Raw genomic sequence first — 15,220 nt, forward strand, 5'->3', positions numbered from 1 at the left:
ATTAAGTTTATTAGCATATAAATTAGCCATAAATATCGTACAAATACAAAGAATAAAGCAAGAAATATCACCATGCGCATTAATATATATGGCAGACGTGGCGAATTGTCATTCGAAAGCGAGGTTGTTTGCAGAAGGGGGTTTTCCAATGTCGGATTGGCGCACGTGTGTGCAATGTCACGTAGAAATTTCACTGGTCTGACGTGGTCTGTCATCTCAAGACTTGCCGGTGTCAACAGATTAGGGAGTAATGACAAATGTCTTCAGTTTATGTTCTTTAAATTAACTTTAATACATGCACGACAAGAACAGTCCATCTATACATAGCTGTCTTAACAAGAGTGTATGAAATTCCATATTCTATTTTTGTTTGTTTATTTTTTTTTTAATGTGGGACTAAACAGGGACCTATATACTATAGTTAGTATATAGGTCCCTGGACTATATTACGCATGTAATGACTGAACTTTTAACAGAAATGTGCAGATGTGTAAATCTGCACAAATAAAACACAGGTTATAGGTCATTATTTTTCAGCATCATTTATATTACATTATAGGGTGAATTCACCATGCATTGGACACCCACTCACTTCAACAAGTTCTAACGATATCGCTACTGACTGAATATTGTCAAAATGGAACTTAACATGTAGTAAACTTAATTAAAATATAAATTTTTGACACAATCGTGTGCTATTTATTGATAAAATATCTCTAAAAACCAATTTTTTCGAAATCAGTCAGAATTCACCATGGATCAGACAATATTCACCATGCATCGGACAGACGGTATTTAAACCAGAAAAATATCATACCTTGATCTCGGTGCTTTAAAATTAAGTGATATCAAAACATTTTTATCTTTTATTTAAAAATTAACCTTCTAGTAAAATTCGAATGACTTTTTCGATCCACAAATGTGAAGAGATTTTAGTTGCATCACATCGCCTTAGAAAGGCTTTAGAATGCTAGTAATATGGCAACTCACACCTTTGTCTCATGGGTTTATCATCATCTGGTTGAAAAAAATAAATTGAGTCCACTTCTATATTGATAACTTGTATTTTAACTGAAAATTTAGAGTTTTTATTTTCTATTTCCATAAAAAAACAGCTGTCATTTGGGTTTTATATGAAGATGGAAGTGATTACCCATGCATCGAAAAGTGTCCGATGCATGGTGAATTTGTGTCTGATGTCCGGTGAAATACACATCCTAGTAAAAAACAACTCTAAAAAATATTATACAAATATTTTAGTAAAATTCTTGAAAAATTTCTATAAAATTATCAGTCATTGACAAATTTTACCTAGTTCTGACTCGTTTCATTGAAGTCCATTTAAAAGAACAACAACTCTAAAAATTGCAAAATACTAAAATTCTGGTAACTCCCCTTTGATGATGCAAAATATGACGTAATTTCAAGGCCATTCTTGTGGTATTTTTATCACAACATGAAAATGAAAACCGGCCTCATTAAAAAGTTTAAATCTTCACCTTTAAGACAGAAACAAGTAAAAACACGGGGAGACTCAGGTTCAATGAAAGTTTATTGCTTAAAGTTGTCCGAAGTAAGGTATGTGTCCGATGCATGGTTAACTCACCCTACAGTTATATCAAGGCTTGAAAAGTTCATTCCTGTCATCACCAGCTGTAACAATAAGCAAGCATAAATGCTTCCCACTCTTTGTCAGATATTATTATATAAAAGGATCCAGAATGGTAATGATGATTATACTATCACTACTGCTCGTGAGGTTAATGCATGATCACATTCACTATTTCTTCCTCCAGACTTTCTCTGCCTGCAACAAAAGCTAACTAAGGGCATTCAAGAAGAAAATGTACTAACTGTGACCCCTGTAGCATATACAAATCTTGCAGTTCACCTCTTCTTTTTCAATTTCGACACAGTTTAATCACCATAGCTAGTTTTCATGTGTTTTTCAAAAATTTCAGACCAACTATCCAGAGGGGTTAGGTTGTTAGTTTTCATGTATTTCTGCATAATCTTCTTAGGTCTTCTTGTGATTCAAAACCATCTGCCATTCATGTTCAGTAGCATTCTCAATGATGTTTCCTTTGAATTGTCTCTAGTTGTATTTTGGGGGAGTGTCACAGTTAAGAATATATTGTCCAAAGTAAAATTTGATGTCTATTTATGGATTGCAACAAAAAGTGGTTTAATGGTCTCCATATTACAGAAACAAAACACAGCAGCAAAGCTTTATGAATGCTTTTACTTCTTTTTTCCACGGTGACCTTTTATGTGGTACAATGGATTGAGTGTTCTGACATTAGAACAATAAATTGATCTTTATATTTTTTTAAAAATCCTTTTACTCCAGTAATTGAAACAAAACATCCATAAATATGTACTCAATGTAGCAAATGTATTAAGTAACTCTATTGATTTACAGGAAGGAGACATGAGCAGAAGCGAGAGTTTTGTACACAAGAGCCACAAGACATCAAAGAATTGTTCATGCGGCACCTGACATCTCGAATCAAGGCAAATGGACCCCTTACTGTTGCAGAGTATATGAAAGAAGTCCTTATTAACCCTGTTACTGTAAGACAACTCACATAGTACACCTTACACTCATTACATGAAATAAACCAAAATCTCAAAAAATTTGTACATTAATCAATTGAACGAGGACATACTGGGTTATATACCGGATGAACAAACACCATTCAGTCAACTGAATGGCCACTGAAAGGTCTGGAAAGGTTAATTAATGGCAGAGCTCTACCATTCAGTCACCTTTCAGTAGACTTTCAGTTAACTGAAAGGCAGAAATTTATCCTGTGATATTTGATATGTTGCTCTTAGTATACAGGTGACTCGATGACTCGAACTCCGATCTCTCGAAGTGAACCTCCGGTCCCATTTTTTTCCTCTATATCACTAAGCAAATTTACTCCTGATCTCGAGAAGTCCTGATCTCTCGAACCAAGATCTGGGTCCCGTCACACACATTTCATTGTTTTTTTACTCTCTATCTCTCAAAGTTTTAATTGCACATGTATACATGTCAATCAAGCGTAAAATTAATGCAGCTTGGACTTACCTGGATAACAGTGACCGCCTGGGGCTGGGATGGACGTGTTTATTGGGTGTGTACATAGATGGCACTACACCTGTGAATCGTCCGAATGTTGATATAATTAATTAGTTTTAATTGGTAAATTATAAACAAATCGCTTCACAACTTATTTTGACTGGACGAGACAATAATCTTGAGAAAATAGCTTAGGGACCTGTCAGTAATTTTCCATAGATTATGAACTTTAATATTATTAGAGTCTACACAATCCCAGTTTGGCAAACATTGCACAAGAAATCCTATCTCAAGAATTGAATACTGATTACGAGCAATCTTGTGAAGGACCGATCAAGCCTGGGGGAGAGCCAATTAGACAATTGCTATTCAGGTTTCATGTAATCATGAAATGAGAACAAATAAATATTGAAACTTAAAATAATCATTTTATTTATTCAAAATAAGATCATTGTTTTTGAAATCAAGTGAATTATCTGTAAAATATGAAAGAAAACATGTAATGACATTATAAACATATACTTCCGGTATGTGTAATAGTAGAACAATGATGATCGGAACTGAAACTTTCGGATTTTATTCACTTTCTATCTCTCGAACCCCCCGATCTCGAAAACTTTTCTTTCAGTCCCTTGAACTTCGAGAGATCGAGAGTCACCTGTTATTGATATGAGACTTAGATATTACAATTTATCCTGCCTCTGATAAAAATCTTCAAATTTCATTGGTCGAGAAGAATACTGTATTAAACCATATTATGCTGCTTACCGACATTATATTGTTAATATGCCCCATCCACTGACCTACTCTCTACATATCAAATCAATATACCCCCTCCACGTGCCATACTGTCGAGCTCATATTCAATATGTTGTTTTCATTTGAACATGCAAGAAGCCTAATAAGTGACATTATAAGCATCAAACGACATCACAATGTAAACATTTGTTATGGAACGGTTTGCTTAATTCAGAGAAAAAGAAGTTTCTTAAAAAATGTTTGACAGGATAAATTTATAATGTAGATCAACACTTAGAGGGGTAATACGGAAATATATGGTGTCCTTGGAAAAATGCATATTGGGCTCGGCTTTTGTCTTGCCCAATATGCATTTTTTCAAGGACCCCATATATTTCTGTATTATCCCTCTAAGTGTCTTCATAACTAATAATAGCTGTCACTTACAAATAGATTATTGCCATCTAAATAATGTCACACTTTTTCTTGCATGCACTAAACTAAACTAAATGGATATTTGAAATGGTGCACTTATTTCATTTCAATGATCTACCTTTGGTGAAAGGGTTGATTATACATAATTATCAAATGAATTTATTCTCATGGATTTCATCAAGCATATGCATGTCAAGAAGGAAACAAAATGTCTGCTTCCTATAAGGGTAATTTATTTCCATGTTTTAATTTACAATTCAGAATAATCTTAAAAGGTATAAACTTTCTGAATGGAAGGATAATAGAATCTGATTGATTCTGTATTTAATTTACAGGGTTACTATATAAATAATGAGGTTTTTGGACACAGTGGAGACTACATCACCTCTCCAGAAATCAGCCAGCTGTTTGGAGAGGTATGAAAATCAATTGCCAGAAACTCAAATTCCATATTTAGCAACAAAAGCCAAACGCTAAAATTCCAAGTGAGCTTTTTTGATCATCTGGCATTATATGTATGTCTAGATGTCTATCTATCTGTCTATGAACTTTTTCACATTTTTGACTTCTTAAGAACCACTGGACCAATTTTAACCAAAATTGGCACAAAGCATCCCTGGGGAAAGGTGATGATAAATTGTTCAATAAAGGGCCCAGCACCCTTCAAGGGGAGATAATCAAAGAAAAGCAAAAATAGGGTGGAATATTAAAAAAAAAAATCTTTTCTCAAGTTCTAGACCAGAAAATGGAAAATTATGTGAATGCTTCCTCAGATATTGAAGATTCTAAATTGTTCAAGTCTTGGACATCAGGATTAGGGTTGAGCTACCATAGGGGATTAAAGTTTTACTTTGGAAGATTTTGGAACAAATCTTTGAAAAAAAAGAAGTCAAAAATGTGAAAAGTTTTCACATACGGACGCCGGACACTCTTTGAACAGAAAAGCTCACTTGAGCTTTCAGCTCAGGTGAGCTAAAAATGAACATCTTTAAATTGCTTTAGATATTTAATTTAATATTACAGATTCTACAATCAAAATATGGGATATTATAGGAAATTTTACTATCAATGAAATTAAGCATAAGAATTAAGGATACTCTCAATACTGATTTCTTGTATTTTACTTGAAGTTGATAGGAGTGTGGTGTGTGCATGAATGGCAACAAATGGGTAAACCAGACAAAATACAGATTGTAGAGCTAGGACCTGGGAGAGGAACTCTAGCAGCTGATATGATGTCGGTAAGGAGATTTACTTGCTAAAATTCAGTTGCAATATTTGATGTAAAAAGAAAAAGGAAATTGAATTTGGTCATATCCAGACTTTGAAATAAAAAGAATATTATATTCAGTGAAAAGGGTAAATATTTAGTTTTAAGTTTTGGGGGCATATAGTTTCTTTGGGTACCAACATTTTTGACCTCCTGTCCTTGGAGTTTTTACCTTCTTTAAAGAATATTAATCAAACTATAACCTTTACAACATGTATAACTTCTGAACAGTTGGAGCTTAGGGCTTTCATATTTCACATGTGTATTCCCTGTGACAAGACCTTTCTTTTGATACCAATATTTGACCTCCAGAGCTTGAAGTTTAAACTACTTTTGAAAAACTTTAAAGGGGCTGGGATACAGATTTGAAGCTCATATTTTCTAAAATTTTCTAAGTAATATCATGACATATGTTGCTAGAGCATTTCACTCTGAAGTGTTAAGAAAATTGTTTTATCTGGAAATTATTAAAACTACAATTTTCAGGACTGTTTGCTCTTTCACAAAGTAAACTTTATCCATAATACATGTACTTAAGAAAAGTAGAAAGAAGATGGGCGTGTTTGGCGTGTGATCTGCAGGAATCGTGTACGAAACATTTATAGTTTGAATGTCCAGGATTTGATTGGCTGACCACAGCTGGACAGGCTTTACAAAGTTATGCACTTGGGAAAATGTTACAACATGTCAAATTGTGATATTTAGGTCCGCTTATCTTAATAATCAAACTTTTAACATAGTAATGCTTCACATAAATAAAAAACACCTACAAGATAATAAGGGTATAGTTAAATGCAATTACAAGTACATGTGTATATTAAAGTATTAGAAGGTTGGAAGAATTGCTTTCGCTCTCGATGCAAGAGAACCAGAATTTATCCATTTTAAAAGAAATCAGTACAAAAAAATTAAACAGACAACAGAATTGATTGCTTGCATTGAAAAAATATTGACGCTCCATGCGAGGATTGAACGCAAATTTTTCAACTCCATTACACTGGACGGGTAACGCATATTACTGGGCTATCATCGCTGCACATACAACATGGCTTTTAAAACAACAATGAAGCACCGCATTTACACATTGGAATTATTTTGGAAAAAGTTCATTTTTTATGGTCTCTGGGTCTTTTCTCCATTTTTTACAAATGATTGTTTGTTTCTTTGAATTAGAATGCATACAAATAACATTTGAAAATCATGGAGAGATGACCCAGAGATACCAAATTTTTAGAAAAACTTGTTTAAAAATGTGACATTTTGTACCAAATGAATCATCTAACCTATTTTCATGTTATTTTTTAGCAAATCAAAATACAATTTCGGGAAAATATTTCCCTTTCCTATTTCACAGGAACCCAAATGATCAAAAGATTGCTAAAATTTCGTGTGATAGATCAATGAAATTTTCACGTTTCAAGTGTGCCCAGATTCCTGCCGAATGCCAATCAAAAGTGCCCTTGTTCTTTGTTGTGTATTAAAGAGACAAGATGTGTTTGTGAAACACTGATGCCCCCATATGGCAACTTATAGCAAAGGTTAAACTTTCTCAAATGCAAATCAAATATGTTGGTACCCAAAGTAAGGTCTTGTCTCGAGGAATATACCTGTGAAATATTAAAGCCCTAGCAGCAACCATTGAATAAATATGGAAAAGGTTAAAGTTTTTCAAAAGTAAGTCAAACATCAAGGTCAAATGGTAAAAATTAATGGTTCCCAAGGAAAGGCCTTCTCACAAGAAATAATATTTTAAAATAGTTTAAACTTCAAGCTCTGGAGGTCAAATATTGGTACCCAAAGAAAGGTCTTGTCACAAGGAATATACATGTGAAATATGAGAGCCTTAGCACCAAGCGTTCAAAAGTTATAGCCAAGATTAAAGTTTTTCAAAAGTAGGTCAAACTCCAAGGTCAAGGTCAAAAGGTCATAGTTGATGATATCCAAAGTAAGGTTACGTGTGTGAAGTATGAAAGTCTTAGCACCAAGGTTAAAGTTTTCCAAAAGTAGGTCAAACTCCAAGGTCAAGGTCAATGGGCTATAATTGTTGGTATCCAAAGAAGGTCTTGTCACAACAAATACACATGTGAAGTATGAAAGCCCTTGCACCAATTGTTCAAAAGTTATGTCCAAGTTAATGTTTTTCAAAAGTAGGTCAAACTCCAGGGTCAAGGTTAAAAAGTCAAAGTTGTTGGTATTGAAAGAAAGATCTTGTCACAAGGATTACACGCGTGAAGTATGAAAGCCCTAGCACTAATTGTTCAAAAGTTATGGCCAAGGTTAAAGTTGGTTTAAGTTTTGCAAAACTGGGTCAAACTCCAAGGTCAAGGTCAAAAGGTCAAATATGATGATACCCAAAGAAAGGTCTTGTCACAAGGAACACATGTGAAATATGAAAGTCATAGCTTCAACCAATCAAAATTATGGGCAATGTTAAAGTTTTTGCGGACAAACAGATAAACAGACAATCAGACAGACAAAAGGATGGACAGGGCAAAAACTATATATCCTCAAATCTTCGATTACAGGGGCATAAAAATATGAAAACTATAATCCAGAAAGTTAGAGTAGAAATGTGAGAAAGCAAAACCAACTCACCAGTATTGTCAGTCTGTGTTCAGTGATGTGTGCAGACTAAACGAATTGAACACACTTGGTAAAACGTAAATACTAATAATAACACTGTTTACAAAAACATGTGATTGACGTGATATTATGAAGAAAATGTTGTCATTGAATTCTTAGAATATCCATATAATTTCAAATCATTAAACTGAAGTTATTTTTTGAATAAAAATAGACATTTTTAATTGTAAACAATGCATCTGTGTCCAGGCCCCATTAACCTTGGCCATAACTTTTGAACAGTTTGTGTTAGGGCTTTCATATTTCATGTATTTATTCATTGCAACAAGACATTTCTTTAGTACCAATATTTCTGACTTCCTGAACTTGACCTTGGAGTTTGACCTACTTTTGAAAAAAATTTAACCTTGGCCAAAACTTCTGTACTGTTGGTGCTAAGGGTTTCATATTTTACATACATATATTTCTTTTGACAATATCTTTCTTTTGGTACATTTTTGACCTCATGACCTTGACCTCAGAGTTTGACCTACTTTGAAAAAGACTTTTACCTTACACATCTTGTTTTTGTTGAAAGAGGACATATGAAAAAGAATATATTTGAAGCATATTGTGTAAATATTTCACACATATGTAGGCATTTTTCAAATAAAGTTAACATCTAATGCACCTATGGAAACTTCCAATGCCTTTTTTCAGGTTTTTTCACAGTTCAAAGAATTTAACAAAGCTGTATCCCTCCACTTGGTAGAAGTCAGTCCTAATATGAGACAGCTTCAGTCCCAGATTCTGACAGGGGAAACAACTCTTGACAACAAAGCAGCAGAAGAGTACCAAAGCCAGAAAACCAAGTATGGACCAGATGTACATTGGTATAGGTTCCTAGACCAAGTCCCCCAGGAATGTTCCTGTTTCATTGCCCATGAGTTCTTTGATGTTTTGCCTATATATAAATTTCAGGTATTTTCATGCAATCATGAATATTGTGAAACCATAATTTATTTTTAGCAGTTACTGAATTTACATGGAAATCTGGTTACTTGTACACAAACTTTATGACAATCATTTTTAGGGCATTACATACAGTCATACATATTTACATTCCCAACCATTTTAACATAACCAATCAAGGACTCTATGACTCCACAAAGAAGAAAAATCAGCAAACCTTGAAAAGTGGCAATCATACATCCAAATGATATCAGAGTGATTTATTATACAAAAGTTCTCCAACAGGAATACGAAAAAGGGTATTCTTGTTTGAATATATAGCTTTAAAACTGAGAAACTTTAGAACCCCATACTTGATAAAAAGGTAGCTTATGACAAAAGGTATGTCTTGACCCTGTATCAAGATCATTTGCTCAAGATCAAAGTTGCATGGTTTTTTTTTTGGTTTTTTTTTTTCAAGCAGCAACTTTGAAATAGACAAGCATTAGAAGATTGTAACTTTGAAATAGACAAGCATTAGAAGATTGTAACTTTGAAATAAACAAGCATTAGAAGATTGTAACTTTGAAATAGACAAGCATTAGAAGATTGTAACTTTGAAATAGACAAGCATTAGAAGATTGTAAATTTGAATTTGAAAAACATTCAATTATACTAGGCACAAAGTTGCATGTGATATGTAGTGGGATGTGTAACACCCTTCGCCATGTTCATTTGGAAAAAAGGTCAAGAGATCACTGGGTTTGAAGTGTAAAATTCTTGTCCATACATTAATTTTTTGAGGTAAAACTTGTAAAGAAAATAATTATATTTACTTGAAAGTTGATTGCGATTGTTGAATATGATATCCTGATTGGGTTGATATAAGGTCAAAGAATTGGGCTCAGTAGTTCTGTTCATTTTGCATTGACTTTTTAGTGCTAGATCTATGAAAGGTCATACTTTCATACTCAACACAATGGTTGCTCATGACCAGATATTACAACCTTCAACCAATTACATTCCAACAAGATACAGAACGGACAACTTTTAGCTCACCTGAGCTGAAAGCTCAAGTGAGCTTTTCTGATCACCCGATGTCCGTCGTTCGTCCATCCGTCCATCTAGCTGTCCGTCTGTCTGTAAACTTTTCACATTTCAACTTCTCAAGAACCACTGGGCCAAATTCAACCAAACTTGGTACAAAGTATTTTTGAGTGAAGGGGAGTTTAAATTGTTAAAAATAAAGGGCCAAGTCTCCTTCCAAGGGGAGATAATCAAGAAAAGACAAAAATAGGGTGGGGTCATTAAAAAAAACTTCTTCTCAAGAACCACTGGGCCAAAAAAGCTGAAACTTATTGGAAGCATCCTGGGATAGTGTAGATTCTAAATTTTTAAAGTCATGACCCCGGGGGTAGGGCGGGGCCACAATAGGGAATCCAAGTTTTACATTGAAATATATAGGAAAAATCTTTAAAAATCTACTTCTCAAGAACCACTGGACCAGAAAAGCTGAAGCTTATGTGGAAGCATCCTGGGGTAGTAAAGATTTTGAATTTTTCAAATCATGACCCCTGGGGGTAGGGCGGGGCCACAATAGGGAATCCAAGTTTTACATTGAAATATTTAAGACAAATATTTAAAAATCTTCTTCTCAAGAACCACTGGACCCGAAAAAAAATGAAACTTATGTGGAAGCATCCTGGGGTAGTGTATATTCTAAATTGTTCAAATCAGGACCCCTGGGGTAGGGCGGGGCCACAATAGGTATTACAAGGGGGGAAATCTGGTAAAGAACAGCATGGCCAAAGTTACTCAGGTGAGCGATGTGGCCCATGGGCCTCTTGTTTTTATTAATGTTTTGTAAGATGACAGAGTATTGTTATTATTTATTTTTGTTAAATATGTCCTTTCTTTAGTAGCCCAGTAGGAGTACTGATTCAACATTGTATTTGGACAGATTTAGTTTTGAATACTTTATGGACATTAATTTTGACAGACTTCATAGACATGCATTCTTCAGGGACAGGAATTATACTAGTACATGTACATATATTGCATCATTACAACCACATTGATTTTGAGCAGCATTTACATGTATTATCTTTTGAATTGTAGAAGAAGGATGGTGAGTGGAACGAGATTCTAGTGGACATCCAGGAGGGAGGAGGACTACGTTTTATCATGTCTAGAGGACCCACTACCAATTCAAAGGCATTCCTTACTGTAAGTATTGTTTGACTGTCATTTACAAGGGGTGTAATTAACAGTCTCGTATGATATTTCATTCTGTGGATAATAAGATAAGCAAATCTGATGTAATTTCAGCATATGGAGGACTCTGATGAGAGAGAGCATGTGGAAGTGAGCCCAGAGAGTGGGTCTGTAGTACAGAAGATGTCACAAAGGATCAGTGATCATGGAGGACGAGCTCTTATTGTTGACTATGGTCATGAGGGAACCAAGACCGATACATTCAGGGTAAAGGAAAACTTTTTATAAACACTATCAAAGCAGCTAAATTAAAAATGGCTAGTAATTGTGGGTTTCAGTTTTTAGTACTTTGCCTAGTTTACCTTACCACCCTCCCAATTTTTTTATTTGTAAAAATTCTGGAAAAAGGATGCACTAGACAAATGACAGTATAATACTTAATTTTCTTGACATATTTTTGGTAGAATACCAGCAACATTCATTATAAATTTGTTGATTTTCCAAATGATATGTCAAAATAAAGTCAATGTGGTTCGAGATATCAAAGTTCAGCTGTATTTTTATTGTATTGTAAGGGGAAAACTGTTTTACAGTTCTACTATATCTGGTTCATTATATGACTTTTGTCATTTAGTGTATGTTCTGATAATCATACTGTTGATTTATTTTTATACAGGGCTTTAAAGATCACAAACTGTATGACCCTTTAGAGAAGCCAGGCTCTGCAGACCTCACAGCTGATGTAGACTTTGCTTATCTTAAGCACTGTTGTGGGGATAAAGGTAATATCATATTTTGTTTTGTTAAGAACTTTTTAGCTCACCTGAATCAAAATTTGTCTGTTTTCTGTGATTGTAGTCCTTGTTGTTGTTTTTGTTGCTGTATAAAACTTTTCAGAATTTTATTTTCTTCTCCAGAACCACCGGGCTAATTTCAACCAAAATTGCCACAAAGCATCCTTGGGTGTAGGGAATAACTTTATTCAAATGAAGGGTAACAATTAAGAATTGCTGAAAATTTAATGGTGTCTTTCAAAAATTTTCTTCTCAAGAACCACTCAGACAGAAATGTTTAAATTTATTTGAAAGTTTCATTACATGGTGTAGATTCAATTTTGTTCAAATCATGACCCCCTGAGGTAGGTTGGGGCCACAATGGCCGATCAAAGTTTTCCATAGGAATATATAGGAAAAAAATCTTTAAAATTTTTTTTTTCTCAAGAACAGCAAAAGCATGATTAGTCATATTGATATGATAGCATCTTAAGGTAGTTTAGATTCAAGTTTGTTCAAATGATCATGACCTGGAAGGGTAGGGCAGGGCCACAATATGTGATCAAAGTTTTACATTGTAATATATAAGGGAAAAGTCTATTATAAATCTTCTCAAGAACAACAAAGGCATGATTAGTCATTTTGATACTAAAGCATCCTCAGATAGTGTAGATTCAAGTTTGTTTAAATCATTACTCCGGGGATAGGGTGGGGACACAATAGTGATAAAAGTTTTACATAGGAATGTATAGGAAAAAAATCTGCTGATAAAGAACAGCAAGACCATAGTGACTGTGGTGAGCATTGTGGCCCATGGGCCTCTCATTTAAGATTTCCACCACTATTTCAATTTAGATGAAAGTAAGCATGTGATCAAGATTTTTAGAAGTAATACGTCCAGTACAGAAATTTGTGTGTGCTTAAAATTAAAGTAAATGTATTCATACATTAAATGTATATGTATCCCCAAAAAGTAATTATATAAAAGAAAAATAACGGTAGAGCTAACTATTTTCTTCATATACATGTAAATGATTTTTCGAAAAAAGTTCTCAGTTTCATAACATACTGATGTCTCTGGGTTTTCCCAAATTTGTAGTGAAAACATTTGGACCTGTGACACAGAATAATTTTCTGAATGGAATGGGGATTGGTGTCCGTCTACAGGTAGAGTACAAATATTATGGGCATTTCTAGTTTGTGTGGAATTTACACTCTCTACCTTTGCACAACATCTGAGTGGCATCTATACTTCATATGTTTAAAATTCCCTCTTTTCAGATTTGTATTCCTCTTCAGGTAGACACATAATGTACATACTACATCGTAAATTAGATGTCATTAAAATGTCTAAAATTTCATTATAAATAGGCATTGCTGCAGAATGCAGATGACCAAACCAAGAAGATTTTATTGGAAAGTGTCAGAAGACTGATGCACCCACAAGAAATGGGGCATGCCTACAAATTTATGGCCATTGCTCCCCAAAGCACAGATTATGTACCCCCAGGATTTATGCCATTAACAGCTCATACAGAACAAAAATCAAGATAAAACTAAGTGTTCATAAATTAAAATATAAATGTTTGTGTACCCTAATATTTAGCAATAAACATTGTTTTGTAATCCATGTTTGAAAATCTTTGTGTTTTAACTTGTGTATTTAAATTATTTATTTTTAAAAACAAAGAAAAACTGGAGACCAACACCTTAAGGTTGAAATTGCTGAGGATTCCCACAAGTTCTGATGACAACTGTTTCTGGTCGAAACCGGTCAACAAAATAAATTTACATGTACTTCTGCACTCTCACAAAATGTTGATGATCTTGATGATCTGTTTCTGTCTTAAAATTCAAATTAATTTTGATTTTAAATTACTTCAATGTGAAAAAAATTGTGACATTTATTTAAAAATAGTGAACAGATTATGGACATTAGGCTATTTCTTTATACATGTATTATTCATTTCATACACAGTTGAGCTGCATGCAAGTGATATGCTTTTGCACCTGATATTACTGACTTCCTGTGGAAGTCGGGCATGTTTGCCAGTAACCAGATGTAGAGTTCCTGTCTAGAGAGCTAGCTGCCACGGTTAAAACATGGTCTGATCCATTACATTTTCTCCCTATTAACTTTGCTGCAGTTGATCAGCCCTGGACTTGCAGATGAAAGTCCTGCCAGGTGCAAAAGAATCTGGGTTGCTAGTCTTTGATTGTGAAGACACTTAAGGAGGGAGGAATTTAGCAGGCACATTCATTTGCCAGTGACTAGATAGTATGGTAGAGCATTTGTCTAAGAGTTCAAGGGGCCTGGGTTCAAATCCTGGTCTGGTCCATCACATTTACTCCTTTTCTGTTAAAATGGTAAATCATAGATAATGAACATTTGCAGTAAAGTGAATAACAATAGCAACCGTTCAGGTATTAAAGGAAAGAGACAATATGGACAAACTTTTTTGCATGCTCAGTCTCACCTCCATTTTTATATACATGTATTATATGAATAACTTCAATTTTCTGTGGGATATAGTATTTCAAAAAATAATACACACTTTGATCTCATAGAGAATGATACAACTGCCCTTACACAAGTTGATTGAAGTATGCTTTACTTTTAATGTTACATACTTTAATAACCTGAATAGTCTCTGTTGTTATCAAAGTTTACTTCACTGCAAATACGTATTATATATTGATACTTTTTGTATTAAAAATAAAAGCTGTAATGATGAAGTGTATCTGTAACTGAACTATCCTAATAGGACTAATACCAACCCAATCTTTCTTCCACAAGGCACTTCAAAGTTATTGCAAGGCAAGATTTTTTTTTTTATTTTTAAAACCTGTGACCTTTACTACATGTATATCCAAATTACCCTGGGTCAGGACATATTATATTTGAGTCACAAGCAATCTTTGACTAAGTACATATCAATGTAGCATTCACTTATTTATACATTTTAGAATCCTGCTTTTCTATTTCATATCAGTAAAATAGTAAATAATTGAAAATATCAAGTAAACCTGAGCACATAATAACAATATCCATTTAAAGTTATTTTATGTATATATTTAAATTATTAGCTATAACTTTCTTTGTTTATTAAATTGCAAATATACAGTAAAGACAAATTGTGTTACCGTGAAATTAAAACCACTGTGAAATGTACCAACATAGGAAATCGTGAAATATCTGATATGTGAAAT

The 15,220-nt window shown here is 33.9% G+C and overlaps 1 protein-coding gene across 1 annotated transcript; it reads left to right on the top strand.

Annotated features, from left to right (window-relative positions):
• The first annotated feature begins 72 nt into the window (after positions 1-72).
• Positions 73-13,608, top strand: LOC133182714 (protein arginine methyltransferase NDUFAF7, mitochondrial-like). The gene is made up of 10 exons (XM_061317564.1): positions 73-247; positions 2,423-2,574; positions 4,576-4,656; positions 5,371-5,481; positions 8,793-9,053; positions 11,142-11,249; positions 11,352-11,504; positions 11,914-12,019; positions 13,110-13,177; positions 13,382-13,608. Exons 1-10 carry the CDS (start codon positions 73-75, stop codon positions 13,562-13,564), a joined length of 1,398 nt encoding a protein of 465 aa, XP_061173548.1. The 3' UTR covers positions 13,565-13,608.
• The last annotated feature ends 1,612 nt before the right edge of the window (positions 13,609-15,220 follow it).

This window comes from Saccostrea echinata, unplaced genomic scaffold (assembly GCF_033153115.1).
Source record: "Saccostrea echinata isolate AGI-Se365-2 ecotype Australia unplaced genomic scaffold, CSIRO_AGI_Sech_v1 ptg000009l, whole genome shotgun sequence".
Lineage (NCBI taxonomy): Eukaryota > Metazoa > Mollusca > Bivalvia > Ostreida > Ostreidae > Saccostrea > Saccostrea echinata.